A 14,661-nucleotide genomic window follows, 5' to 3' on the forward strand; every position below is an offset into this window, starting at 1 on the left:
TAATGAATGTAGCTTTGCACAAGGCTCCAGCATTAGTAGAATCGGGGCCCTGGGTGGATCCGGAGGCGTGCATATGGTTTGTCTTGTTCCACGTGAATGATCTGCTGCGCCGAGAGCACTGCCATAAAGGGAATGAGTGTGGGTCTGGGGAATCGTTGCTACCAATTCCATCCTGCTGTCTCCCCACCCCAACACGAGCCCACGCTCACCCAGAAGTAGGTAGAACACCCGAGCTGCCACCCTGCGGGGGCTAAAAGGCTCCACCAGGCTGTTGAAGTCGGGTTCCCGGTTAGCCTTTAGCTCCAGTGCCACAGCCCTGTAGGAACACAGCAGAGTTAGCCCAAGCTGATGCCTACCCTGGCCTGTGGTCTGTGGCGATGGTACCTGTGCACCGCCTCTGGTGAGAGCAGCTCAGGTTCCAGAGGCAGCTCCATGGGCACTTCCGGAAGCTCCGGCACCACAGACAGCGCAGGGGGCTCCAGCTGCTGCTGTTCCACCTCAGCCCAGGCCCTGGGAACACAGGAACACTAGATAGACTGAAACGGATAAGACCTGCATCCCCAGCCATATCCCACAGGCCTGCTCACCATCGCTCCTCTAGCGGGACAAGGCTGGCCCGGGATTTGTCCTCCTCAGCTTCTAGAGAGACCTCTGTGGGGGAAGGGAAAGCCCTGATTATCTCTGCTTATATCTGACTGAGCACTGGGGACTTTGAGGCTCCTGTGGTCAAACTGGGTGTCAGAGCCTTGCAGTGACTGCCTAAAAGCATATAGGTGGGAAAACCAAGGCCGGTCAGTTATTGCCTCGGCTGCTATGGCTCCTTGGGCAGTGATGAGTGGGAGGGGGTGAGCGCCATGACCCCTCTTCCCCCAGAGCTTACCTGAAGATAACATAAGGGCCCCACTAGGCTCCTGGGCTTCCCTGAGCACCTGTAGAGGGAGGAAGCATATTCAGACCCTAGAGAGGCACCTCGCTTAGGGAGAGCCGGCCTGGCCTTAGCCAGGTGCCCTAGGTCTAAATTGCCTTAGGAGTCAGCCTGTCTGAGCCTGTAGCACTGCTGGGCAGCAGGGCAGGAAGTGGTGCTAAAGCAATAGCAGTCTTTTTCCTTAAAGGCAAATGACCTGTGTTCAATCCCCAGCATTCCATATGGTTCTCAGAGCCTGCCTCTAGTGATTTCTGAGCACAGACCCAGCAGTAACCCCCGAGAGTGCTGGCTGTGCCCCCAAACAAAAGAAATCAGGAGGCCTGTGAGCACTGAACAAAGTGAAGGTTCTGTCACCTCAATATCACTTGGAGTGTCCATCTTCCTTCTCTCCTCAGCAGTCTCCTCGGCTGCTCTTCGTCTGAGTGCTCTTGGGGGTGGCTGAGCACAGCGGGTCCAGAATGCCAGCAATTCTGGGGGGAGCTGGCCAGCTGGAGACAAAGGGCATTGGGAAGCAAGTCTGAGGCAGGAGGAACGGACTCAAAGGTTCCAATAAGCCAACTCACAACACTCACGGTAAGTTGGGGTGCTGAACAGTTCCATAGGGTTCATGATGATCTTCTTAGGGGGCTGCACCAGGGGCTGTGTTTTTGGGAGCCAGGAAATCAGTTAGTGAAGCATCCTCCCAATTCCCAGCCCACACTTCGATGCCTCCCCCCAGGGCATCTGGCCTTTCTTTCCTCCAGACTCACTTTCCTTCTTGCTCTGCACATGCTCTAAGGACGAGCTTGTGACAGGTTCTCAGGGGTGCCTGGTGGGGTCACTACGTGCAGAATGTTTTATGTGTACTTTGTGGAATGTCCCTGGGGCTCCCACAGGAGATATGAAGGCTCAATGAGTTCCTGCACCCCTACCAGGTCCTAGAGCACTTACATACTCCCAGCAGTGAGCTTTGGTTTGCAGCTGCTCCTGGAATTTCTCCCGGGAGATCTGAGTCTCCTTGTCCCAGAACAGTAGCTGGCGGCGGCGGCGGCGGTGGGTGATGGTAGGTGGGCTCGGAGGAGACGGAAAGATGGGGGGCTTCCTCTGCTGAGTTGGTGGGGGCAAGTCCATTACCAGTCCTGAGCCAGCTTTGCTCTTAAGCAGGACACCCCCACAATCTGTGCATCCTATTGTCCTGGTGCCCCACCAACAGGCCCACACTCCCACCCCTGGAGGTGCTGGGTAAAGGGCTTAGGCAGCTCGAACCTGCACAAGGGGACCCTCCCAGGAGCGTGAGCTGAGGGGCAGGGCTGGCCACTGCCAGCCTGGGTTTGGGGAATCTAAACAGGACCGAGTGATTCTGGTAGGGTGAGGAGTTGGCTTGGAACAAAACACTTACCTCTAGGATGGGTGGGCTTGGCAGACTCAGCTTCTTTGGAGGAGTCACCTCTGCAACAACATCCCAGCTCCTAATTACCTGGTTCCCAAAATTCTCACAGCCTCCCTGAAGGAACTAGAGGCACCATCCATAGCTGGCAAACATGGCCCTTGCATGGTGGTTGAGTGTCACCTGGCATATGAGATGCTCACCAGGAAGCGGGGTCCCAGCCTTCCAGCCAGCCAACTTCAGCTCCTCCACATCCAGGCCCTGAATGGGAGGAGTTTCTGCTGTCCCTTCAGCCCTAAGAGGAAGGAGACCAAAGAAGTGACATGCCCCTCCCAACAGAACCCCACCCTGGCCCAGGATGTCCCAACTCTTACTGTATAGGAGCTGAAGATAAGAGCAAGGGGACAGTGGGTTCCCCCTCAAAAACTTGGGATTCCTCCTTGGACTCTGCAGGGAGGAGCCGAAATCAGTAAAAGAGAAAAAAGTACCTAAGCCACCCAGGGCCTGACCCTCCAGTACTGGGCTAGCATGTGGCAGCTCCAGGAGACCTCGCTTCTGTTCCTCCAACAAGATGGCTTCATTTTCCTCAGCTATCAGCAGGTCCAAGTCCTGGCGACTAACTTCTGGGAGGTCCTGCTCACCCTGCCAAAGAGAGGCGTGAGAGCTGCTATGGCAGCAAGCGAGCTGAGGAGACTAGATCTGAGGCAAGCCACAGGGCTGAGACAAGGAAACCACTGGGAGTGGGAAAATGTCTTGAGTAGGGGGCTGGATAGAACATGGAGGCAAGGCATTTGCCTTCCATGCAGAAGGTCATTGGTTCGAATCCCAGCATCCCATATTGTCCCCCGAGCCTGCCAGGAGCAATGTCTGAGCGTGGAGCCAGGAGTAACCCCTGAGCGCTGCCGGGTGTGACCCCCCCAAAAAAATGTCTGAGTATGCAGGACTGTGGGGCCAGAGAGATATGGGGAGAAGGGGACTAGCTCACCTCAATCTGCAGCATGCGAATAGGCTCATCCTCCTGAATAGTGATGGCCTCAAGGGACTTCAAAGTGATCAGAGACTTGTCTGAAGGGACAAGGACACTAAGTCAGTATCCCGCTTTCCGGGTCCCTGCAGCCACAAAGTGAGGGGAAAACCTGGACTGAGACCAAGTCACCATAGTACTGGCTAGGCCTTGCCTGGGACATGGGCAGTTTGAGCCCGAGTCCACTACTTACCCACCATGGCCCATATGTTCCTTGCTGAGGAATGGACACAAGGATTCCAATCATACCAACTCACCTGGGCCAGCACCTCAAGACATGATGCCCAAAAAGGACTCTCACAACACCTAAACTCCAAGCTAGACATTTCTTCAGCTCCCAGCCTTCCTATGCCCCTCACCTGGCCTTCTGGGCTCCACAGCAATTGCAGGAGGGCTCTCCTGAAGAAGTCTCTCTGGAGTGGCAGCCTCCAAGAGATGTCGAATCTTTGGGGGGGGTAGGAACAAAGATGGAGTTCAGATAACAGTCCTTCAGTGGACAGGCACAGCCCTTGACAGCTTGTTCTCATGGCACTGGCCTTAGCACATATGTAAGACTCCGACTCACCATCTGGCCTTCTTTCCTCCAATATCTACCCATACCCCTAGTTTTCTAGTCTTCAGCAATATGTGCATGTAAGAAGCACTATCAGGTGTTGTGAGAGATGGGATTATTTTATTTCATTTTTGACATTTGGGCCACTCCTCATGGTGCTCAGGGCTTACCTTACTCGTAGCTCTGTACTCAGGGATCAATCACTCCTGGCAGGACTAGGGGCCATCAATTGTGCGGGAGATCAAATCTGCACAGGCTTCATGCAAGGCAAGTGCCTTGCCATTGTATTATCTCACCCCAGAAAACAGATTAAAAAGATTCTTTTTCCTTTTTTTTTATTTTTTATTTTGCAGGGAATGGGGACCATATCCGGGAGGTGCTCAGGCTTTATTCCTGGCTCTGTGCATAGATCACTCTTGGCAGGGATTGGGGAAACAATATGGGGTGCCAGGAACCTAATTCAGGTCAGCTTGAGTTTTGAAGCTACACTTGACTTTAGGGTAATAATCAAGTACCATTCCTGGTGCTGCTCAGGGATCAAATCCAGGACATGCTCTCAGTCCTTTGGACTCTGTACAGACGCAGGTAAGGCTTCCTAACATTTGGGGGGAAGTCTGTAAGACCATGGGAAACATCACAAAGAAGAGAATGAGGAAAGTACCACTTAGGAGCTAGGGACCAGCACAGCAAAGTGAGTGGGGCACAGGGGGCTAGACTAGAGTTGGGAACCAAAGCTGTGGGCGCAGGGAACATGCTGAGTCCCATCTGGGGAGGGGCTGTATGCAGATGAGAGGTAGTGGCACTTCCTGAGATGCAGAGGAAGGAAAGAGAGACCCAGACAGGCTTATGTGTGGAAATATGGGGACAAGAGTTGCTGAGAGGTTGGCCCAGAACCAGTAAGTGGAGGGAGTGATAGTGAGCATTTGCCTTGCATGCATTTGATCTGGGTTCACACTCCACATGGAACCCCAACACTCAGGAGAGATTCGTAAATTCAGAGCTAGGAGTAAGCCCTCAGCATCACAAGGTATACCTCCCCCCTCAAAAAAAAAACAAAAACAAAGTAATAAGAGGCACTGGTAAGTGGAGGGAGCTAGTACGGGCACCAGTGGCCCAGCTCTGCCTCCTGTAGGGCCCCTGCTCTTCTAGCCCCAGTGTTAGGCACTGGCCCTACCCCCACACCTATATTCCCAGAGTCTCTTACCTGAGGGATGTTTAAAGGGCTGGGAAGTCCAGGATCCGCCGACATTATTCCAAAGAAGGGGTCTGGAGCAGCTTCCAGGGTATCCATCATGGTCAGGCAGTCCGGGAGCAGGTTGGCCCTAGGCAGTGTGGGTGGTTCGTAAGGGAGGGGCAGACAGGCACCAGCAAGGGTGCCCCACTCCGCACCCAGGGGCCACTCACACGTCAGGCTCCACCATATCAATAAGGATCTGCTGTTGCACACGGTGCAGGCGCTCCAGGACATGCTGGATATCCTCTGTGCAAATGGAGAAGGCGGTGGAGGCCTGCAGCCTGGCCTTCATGGGCCCCAGCTCTGTCCTGCCCTTTGGGGCCCCCACCTTACCCACGAGGTACTGGCACTGTTGAGAGTAGACCCGGATCACCCCAATCTGGAGCTGTGCCGAGAGGTAGAGGGAGAAGCGGGGCCTCGGCAGCCCAGGCATTGGGGGCGGCACTCGGACCAGCACATAACTGATGATGTCCTCACTGCCAAAACAACAGCGCTGGTCAACAGGCCCGCGGCCAACACCCCGGCTCTCCCTCCCTCGCCCCCATCTACCCAACACAGCGTCTCTGAGCCTCACCAGGTCTTCACCACGTTGACGTTCAAATATTCACGCTTCAACAGCCGGCTGCCCCGGGTTGCTGCCAGCCTAGAGTGGAGGGAGGCAGAGGAGAGAAGTTGCGCGACATCAGGCGGGGGTCCCCTTGAGCGGGTGGTACCCCCTTCTGTGGGCCCACCAGGTAAAAACCCTTACCAGATGGTGGCGAAGCAACCCGTGTGGCGCTGAAGCACGTTGGGGTAATAGAACATTCTGGCTCCAGAGTTCAGCCGTGTCACCACTTACTCGGCCTTGGATCTGGATGCGTTGCCACTCGGGCTCTCTTGCCGAGGCTGTGGGGGGAAGAAAGGACGGGTTTGGACAGGGAACATGGGACGGGGAGTAGCCAGAACAACCCCCCTCAAAAAAGTCCACAAGCCACTGAAGGAGGAGTGGCCCAGGGGACAAGACAAGGACACAGATGGGATATAGGGGGTCCCAATGCCTCCCCACCCCAGCCCCTGCGGCCGCCACGAGAAGATTCGCAGCTGCTTGGAACTTATCGAGCTTTTCGCTTGCAGTTCCAGAACGGAGCCGAGTGGCCCGTGGCCCTCCTAACCCGTTCAGTGGCCACACGTACGGTGGGCTCCCTCCCTCCTTCCCTCCCTCCCGGGGCACAGGCGGGTGGCAGGGAAGATGCTCACAGGCCCGGGGTTGGACTCGACTGCAGGGCAAAGCCACGTGCCGCAAGAGGACGCTTCTCCTGCCGTCGGGGCCAATCAAGAGAGCCCCGGGACGTGGGGCCCATCAGGACAGGCCTGTGCAACTTGGGGCCAATCAGGAGAGCCCCAGGCCCAGCCGACACCAATGAGGGCCCAGAGCCCGGGCAGCATTCGGCAAAGTGTCCCGCGCGACCAATAGGCTCTGGTCCCTACTTCTGCGGTCCAAGTGGGAGCCTGGTAACAGGGAGGTGGGTGCAGCTGCCTCCAACCCCACCCGCCGAGGTCAGACCGGTGAGATTCGTCATCTCTGACCCGGGTTTCACCTTGTGCACTCTCCCCCCCCCCGCCCCCGGGGAATAGCAATTCAGCAGTTAACTGCGCTGCAGATGCCAACGGGCTGGTTGGGAGCTGAATTGTTGAAGGAGGGACTGGAGGCCGCAGAGTTGGCAGGGCTGATTTTCTCTCTCTCTCTCTCTGTCTCTCTCTCTCTCTCTGTCTCTCTCTCTCTCTCTGTCTCTGTCTCTCTCTCTTCTCTCTCTTCTCTCTCTCTCTCTCCTCTCTCTCTCCTCTCTCTTCTCTCTCCTCTCTCTCCTCTCTCTCTCTCATCTCTCTCCTCTCTCCTCTCTCTCCTCTCTCCTCTCTCTCCTCTCTCTCCTCTCTCTCCTTTCTCTTTCCTTTCTCTCCTCTCCTCTCTCTCCTCTCTCTCCCTTCTTTCTCCCCTCTCCTCTCCTCTCCTCTCCTCTCCTCTCCTCTCCTCTCCTCTCCTCTCCTCTCCCTCTTCTCTCCCTCTTCTCTCCCTCTTCTCTCTCCTCTCCTCTTCCCCCCCCCCCCCTCTGTTTAGCGGCGGCTTCTGGCTTGCACCTTCCTTCCATCTTGCAGTTGAGTTGTGAATGTTCCCCTGGGAACATAATCTCTGCCTACTAGTTTTTTTGTCTCAGTATTTTCTTGTTTTGGTGCTACACCCAGCCATACTCAGGGGCTACTCCTGCTGACGCTCAGAGGGCATAGGGGTACAAGAAAACAAACCTGGGCCACCTCCAACAACTTCACCCAGCCAGTTGAGTTCACAAAAATAATTATTTTTGTAAAAAGAAGTGATATTTCTTGGTTGATATTCTGAAGTTGACATTTCGTTGGCATAGAATGTCCTTCCCCTCTTAGCTCTACTTCATGCTTGAAGTTGAAAACTCATTCTTTTGGGGTCAGAGAGATAGCATAGAGGTAAGGCGTTTGCCTTACCATCGGTTCTAATCCCAAATGGTCCCCCAAGCCTGCCAGGAGCGATCTCTGAGCATAGAGGCAGGAGTAACCCCTGAGTGCTGCTGGGTGTGAACCAAAAACAAAACAAAAAACCCGAAAACTCATTCTTTTTTTTTTTTTTGGTTTTTGGGCCACACCCGGTGACGCTCAGGGGTTACTCCTGGCTATGCGCTCAGAAGTCGCTCCTGGCTTGGGGGACCATATGGGACGCCGGGGGATCGAACCGCGGTCCGTCTCCTAGGCTAGCGCAGGTAAGGCAGGCACCTTACCTCCAGCGCCACCGCCCGGCCCCGAAAACTCATTCTTAAAACCAAAGAAATAGTGCAGTTGAAAAGGTGCTTCCCGATATGGAGATTCCTTCACAAACTGGAAATTGAGCTTCCATAGGATCCAGCTATACCACTCCTAGGAATATACCCTAGGAACACAAAAATACAATACAAAAATCCCTTCCTGACTCCTATATTCATTGCAGCACTATTTACAATAGCCAGACTCTGGAAACAACCAAGATGCCCTTCAACAGATGAGTGGCTAAAGAAACTGTGGTACATATACACAATGGAATACTATGCAGCCGTCAGGAGAGATGAAGTCATGAAATTTTCCTATACATGGATGTACATGGAATCTATTATGCTGAGTAAAGTAAGTCAGAGGGAGAGAGAAAGACACAGAATGGTTTCACTCATCTATGGGCTTTAAGAAAAATGAAAGACATTTTTAACAGTATTTCAGAGACAAGAGAGATGAGGGCTGGTAAGTGCAGCTCATGACATGAAGCTCATCACATAGAGTGATGAGTGCAGTTGGAGAGATGACTACCCTGAAAACTATCATAACAATGTGAATGAATGAGGGAAGTAGAAAGCCTGTCTTGAGTACAGGTGTGGGAGGGTGGGGAGGAGGGAGATCTGGGAAATTGGTGGTGGGAATGTTGCACTGGTGAAGGGGGGTGTTCTTTACATGACTGTAATCATACAACTATAATCATGTTTGTAATCACAGTGTTTAAATAAAGATAATTATAAAAAAAAGAAGTTGAAAGAATGCAATGCTATACACAATATTTGGTTCATATTAAAAAAAATTGGAGCTGGAGAGATAGCATGGAGGTAAGGCGTTTGCCTTTCATGCAGAAGATCATTGGTTCAAATCCCGGCATCCCATATGGTCCCCCGTGCCTGCCAGGAGCAATTTCTGAGCATGGAGCCAGGAATAACCCCTGAGCACTGCTGGGTGTGACCCAAAAACCACAAACAAAAAAAAATAGTAGTTTGGTTTTTTATACCTTTTTCTTTTATTTTTCTTATTAGAATGCCCATAAGATCATTCTTTTTAATGTGTTTCAATTTATATAAAAATAAGAGAAAGTATTTATTTAAAAAAAAAAAAAAGAAAAGAAAGGTGTTTCCCTTGCTTTCCAGCTGACCCCACTTCAGTCCCTAGAGCCACATTTGGTCAGCTGATCACTGCCAGGAATGATCTCTGAGTACATTTGGGTTGTGGCCAAACAAACTCAATTTTTAAAAAAAATCATTATTTTATTTATACCACACCTGGATGCGCTCAGGGCTTACTCCTGGCTCTGAGCTCAGGGATCACTCTTGCAGCTAATTTGACTGTCTTGTTTTGTTCTTCAATCTAAGTGTATTGTTTTTGTTTTTGTTTTGTTTTTGCATCACACGGACAGTGCACTGGGGTTACTCCTGGCTCTACACTCAGAAATCACTCCTGGCAGGCTCGGGGACCATTTGGGATGGCAGGATTCGAAGCACCATCCTTCTGCATGCAAGGTAAATGCCTTACCTCCATGCCATCTCTCTGGCCCCCAATCTAAGTGTATTGAGATCAGAAATATTTTGTTGTTGTTTTTTTGTTTTTGTTTTTGTTTGGTTTTGGGGCCACACCCGGCGGTGCCCAGGGGTTACTCCTGGCTGTCTGCTCAGAATAGCTCCTGGCTGGGCCCGGAGAGATAGCATAGCTATCTCTGAGCAGACAGCCAGGAGTAACCCCTGCACGGGGGACCATATGGGACACTGGGATTCGAACCAACCACCTTTGGTTCTGGATTGGCTGCTTGCAAGGCAAACGCCGCTGTGCTATCTCTCCGGGCCCTTGTTTTGTTTGATTTTGGGCCACACTCAGCTGCACTCAGGTGTTACTCCTAGCTCTGTGCTTAGAAATTACTACTAGTAGGCTCGGGGGACTTTATGGGATGTGAGGGATCAAACCCAGGTTGGCTGCATGCACGGCAAATGCCCTACCTGCTGTACTACCACTCCTGCACCAAGATTAGATTTTCTATTAGTGCTTGGCACTTAGCTCAGTAAATATTTGTCAAATGAATTTTAAGGGACTCAAGATATGGCTCAGAAATAGGGCACAAACATCACATGTGTAAGGCCTGGGGTTCGAACTCTAGAATCTTCCCTCCCTCCCTCCCTTTTCCCCCTCTCTCTCATACACACACACACACACACACACACACACACAGAATTTTCAGTCTGAAGTTACAATTAGAACTGGGACCAAAGGGGCCAGAGAACAGTGGTAGGGCGTTTTGACTTGCAAGCATCCTATACAGGACAGACAGATGGTGGCTCGAATTCCAGCATCCCATATGGGCCCCCATGCCTGCCAGTAACAATTTCTGAGCGCAGAGCCAGGAGTAACTTCTGAGCTTCACCGGGTGTGACCCAAAACAAACAAACAACAAAAAAAATAAAACAAAAACAAAAAAGAACTAGGGCCAAAGATAGTACAACAGGTAGGACTGAATGCCTTGCATGCAGCTGACTTGGATTCTATATACTCTGTATGTTCTCCTAACCCTGCCAGGAATGATCTCTAAATGCAGAGTCAAGAGCAACCCCTTAAAAAAATAAATAAATAAATAAATAAATAAAAAGGGTAACCCCTGAGTACCACCAGTTGTGGCCCCCCAAATCCCATCCCCACCAAATTAGTATATCACAACAGAAAATGATTGTTCTTCCTTCCTTCCTCCCTCCCTCCCTCCCTCCCTCCCTCCCTCCCTCCCTCCCTCCCTCCCTCCTTCCTTCCTTCCTTCCTTCCTTCCTTCCTTCCTTCCTTCCTTCCTTCCTTCCTTCCTTCCTTCCTTCCTTCCTTTTTCTTTCTTTTGGGCCACACCCAGTGGTGCTCAGGAATTGCTCCTGGCTCTGAACTCAGGAATCACTCCTGGTAGGTTCAGGGACAATATGGGATGCTTTCGATCAAACCTGAGTCTGTCCCAAGTCAGCCCCGTGCAAAGCAAGTGCCCTCCCACTGTGCTATCTCTCTGGCCCCTGAAAGTGATTTCTGTTTTTTTTTTGGGGGGGGGGGTTGGGCCACAGTGTCCCTCAGGGGTTACTCCTGTCTATGCACTCAGAAATCGCTCCTGGCTTGAGGAGACCATATGGAATGCTGGGGGATCGAACCGAGATCTGTCCTAGGTCAGATGCGTGCAAGGGAAACGCCTTACACCACCATTCCGGAGCACCACTGAAAGTAATTTATAAGTCTAATTCAAGCTTTGCCTTTACAGATGGGAATACTGGTCCATATAATATATTTCATCACATAATTTTTTTCTCCTAGTTCCCCACACACACACTTCCAGGAACACTTTTTTTGTTTGTTTGTTTTTGTTTTTGTTTTTGGGCCACACCCAGCGTTGCTCAGGGGTTATTCCTGGCTGTCTGCTCAGAAATAGCTCCTGGCAGGCACGGGGGACCATATGGGACACCGGGATTCGAACCAACCACCTTTGGTCCTGGATCGGCTGCTTGCAAGGCAAACGCCGCTGTGCTATCTCTCCGGGCCCAGGAACACTTTTTAAATCTTAACATAGGGGGCCAGAGAGATAGCATGTAGGTAAGGCGTTACCTTGCATGCAGAAGGATGGTGGTTTGAATACCGACATCCCATATGATCTCCCGAGCCTTCAAGGAGCGATTTCTGAGTGTATAGCCAGGCGTAATCCCTGAGCGCTGCGGGTATGACCAAAAAAAAAAAAAAATCTTAACATAGGGGCTGGAGCAATAGCACCCTTGCACGCAGCCAACATAGATAGACCTCGGTTCTAATCCCGGCATCCCACATAGTTCCCCTAGCCTGCCAGGCACGACTTCTGAGTACAGAGCCAGGTATAACCACTGAGCACTGCCAGGTATGACCCCCACCCCAAAATCTTAACATAAAGGGAGTAGAGAAATAGCATAGGGACGTGTTCACCTTGTCTACTGACAACTCTGTCTCAATACCATCATTGTAATCCCTGAACACAGAGCCAGGAGTAAGCCCTGAGCACTGCCAGATATGGCCCAACAACAAACAAACAAATAAAAAATCCACTTCACATAATACTTACTCCTCTGGGCTGGAGAGATAGCATGGAGGTAAGGTGTTTGCCTTGCATGCAGGTCAGTGGTTGGAATACCAGCATCCCATATGGTCCCCCAAGTCTGCCAGGAGCAATTTCTGAGTGTAGAGCCAGGAGTAACCCCTGATCGCCGCCAGGTGTGACCCCCCCCAAACAAACAAACAAAAAATTGCTCCTACACTTTAGGACCATAATATTGTCATTCAAATATGTGATGTCGTTAAATATGGCAGATTTTCTCCCCTGCCACACAGCTCCTTAGCAAATGACCTGGTGAGGAAATCTCTCTTGAATGCCAAGTGTTACCAATCCCAATTTCACAGGGCTTGGCTAAATTGTCTTCTATGTGATATTTATAAACTGTTAATCATGATACACACATTAATTTCTTCTCTTTTTTTGTTTGATTTTGGACAACATCTAGTGGTGCTCAGGGATCACTCATGGTGAAGCTTCAGAGATCATATGTGGTATCAGGGATGGAACTCTGGTTGGGTGTGTGCAAGGAAAGCACCTTACCTGCAGTACTATCTCTCTCTTTTCTTAAAAATATTCTGTGGTAGGGGGCCGGGAAGGTGGCGCTAGAGGTAAGGTGTCTGTCTTGCAAGTGCTAGCCAAGGAAAGATCTCGACCGCGGTTCGATCCCCCATGTCCCATATGGCCCCCCCAAGCCAGGGGCGATTTCTGAGCGCATAGCCAGGAGTAACCCCTGAGCGTCAAACAGGTGTGGCCCAAAAACCAAAAAAAAATTTAATATTCTGTGGTGATGAAGCAATAACACAGTAGCAGGGCATTTGCCTTGCACTCGGCCAACCTAGGAGGGACCTGGGTTCAATTCCCGGCATCCCATATGGTCTCCCTGAACTTGCAAGGAGCAACTTCTGAGTGCACAGCCAAGAGTAACCTTGTGTACTGCCATGTGTGGTCCAAAAACAAAACAAAACAAAACAAAATATGGTATGTGGGATTTTTTTTTCTTTTTGGGTTACATCTACATTATTTCTCCACTTATCCTTGTTAATTTTTTTCTTTGGTTTTTGGGCCACACCCAGCGGCACTCAGGGATTACTCCTGGCTATCTGCTCAGAAATAGCTCCTGGCAGGCACGGGGGACCATATGGGACGCGGGGATTCGAACCAACCACCTTTGGTCCTGGATTGGCTGCTTGCAAGGCAAATGCCACTGTGCTATCTCTCTGGCCCCTTATCCTTGTTAATTTTGCAGGATCACTTCCAGCAAAGTTAAGAGCTAGGGTACTTTCCTGGCAATGATCAGAAGCCACCTCGGTTGCTATATTCAGTAGTGCCTGGAACTCAGGGCCTCATATGCAAGGCCTCGAGCTATACTTTTGGTGTTTTATTTGGGGGGGGGTGTGCATACACACCTGGTGGTGTTCAGGATTATTCCTGGCTCTGCATTCAGAGATAATTCCTGGCAGGCTGGGGGAACCATATGGAAAATAAAAATAGAATCTGGGTCAGCTGCATGCATGGCAAGTTCACTTAGTATCACTCCAGCCCTTGTGCATCACCAGCCCCATATTTGTTATCAATGATTATAGGTATTCACTTAGGCACTCAAAGATAATAATGTAGAGGTACATACCCTTCTTTTTTTACATTTATTTTTATGCTCACACCCAGTGATGCTCAAGGGTTACACCTGGCAGACGGGGGAACTATAAGGGGTGCTGGAGATAAAACTGGGTTTGGCTGTAAGCAAAGCAAATGCTTTATCCAATGTACTATCACTCTGGCCCCACACTGAACTTCTTTAAGCACATTCCTAAATTAGGTGCTTAGGAGAAAAGCAAAAGGCATGATAATTGTGTTTTTCCCTCCTAGTGCTGGAGATCAAGCCCAGGGATCCCCACATGCATGTCAAGTTCTCTACTGCTGAGCTCTTTCACCAGCCAAATCAATCTTGGATTCCAGTGTTTGTAGTTTGTTTCATTTTTTTGTGTAGTACAGAAAATAGAACCCAAGCAAGGCCTGAGCTCTACCACTGAGCCCCACGCCTGGCCATTCATTCAACAGGTACTTTTTACATTCCTGCCACAGGACAGACTCTCTTGCAGACACAGTGGATAGAACAGTGAAACACTCTTGTTCTTATAGAGTAGAGGAGAGATGATAAACAAGTAGACAGAAACATGTGATGATTGATGTTAAGAAATGTGAGGGCTGGGGGCCCAGAGTGATAGTGCAGTGGGTAGAGCATTTCCCTTACACGTGGCCATACTGGGTTCGATCCCTGGTATCATCCCATATGGTCCCCTGAGCTTCCCAGGAGTGATTACTGAACACAGAGTGAAGAGTAACCCCTGAACACTGCTGGGTGTGGTCCAAAAGCCAAAGAAAAAAAGTAAAGAAAAGTGAGGGCTAAGGCGATAGCTCGTGCACGCTTTGCATTTTGGAGCTTCAGGCTCCATCCCCAACACCATGTGGCCCCTGAATACTGTTAAATATGACTCCCTTACAAAAAAAAAAAAAAAAAAAAAAAAAAGATAAGAGAGTGAGACAACAGAGGAGTAAGGGCTGCTGACCAAGTGTCAGTGTTGGCTGCTCTGGGAAACCTCTCCCTAATCAGGTGGAGTTGTTCTGTGCCATCTGAAGGTAGAGAATTAGACAAAAGAACCAGGGGAGCCAAAGGAATAACAC

The 14,661-nt window shown here is 50.6% G+C and overlaps 1 protein-coding gene across 1 annotated transcript; it reads right to left on the minus strand.

Moving 5' to 3' along the window:
• Positions 1-32: 32 nt before the first annotated feature.
• On the minus strand, positions 33-5,906 carry REC8 (REC8 meiotic recombination protein). Its single transcript, XM_049768412.1, has 18 exons — positions 5,851-5,906; positions 5,677-5,745; positions 5,436-5,578; positions 5,273-5,348; positions 5,073-5,190; positions 3,675-3,759; positions 3,277-3,356; positions 2,801-2,933; positions 2,495-2,572; positions 2,304-2,353; positions 1,856-2,008; positions 1,498-1,564; positions 1,280-1,413; positions 881-929; positions 588-651; positions 385-510; positions 210-316; positions 33-118 (listed from the first exon to the last, which is right to left on the minus strand). Exons 1-18 carry the CDS (start codon positions 5,904-5,906, stop codon positions 33-35), a joined length of 1,674 nt encoding a protein of 557 aa, XP_049624369.1.
• Between the last annotated feature and the right edge of the window lie 8,755 nt (positions 5,907-14,661).

Source organism: Suncus etruscus, chromosome 2 (genome assembly GCF_024139225.1).
Source record: "Suncus etruscus isolate mSunEtr1 chromosome 2, mSunEtr1.pri.cur, whole genome shotgun sequence".
In the NCBI taxonomy this organism is placed as follows: Eukaryota; Metazoa; Chordata; class Mammalia; order Eulipotyphla; family Soricidae; genus Suncus; species Suncus etruscus.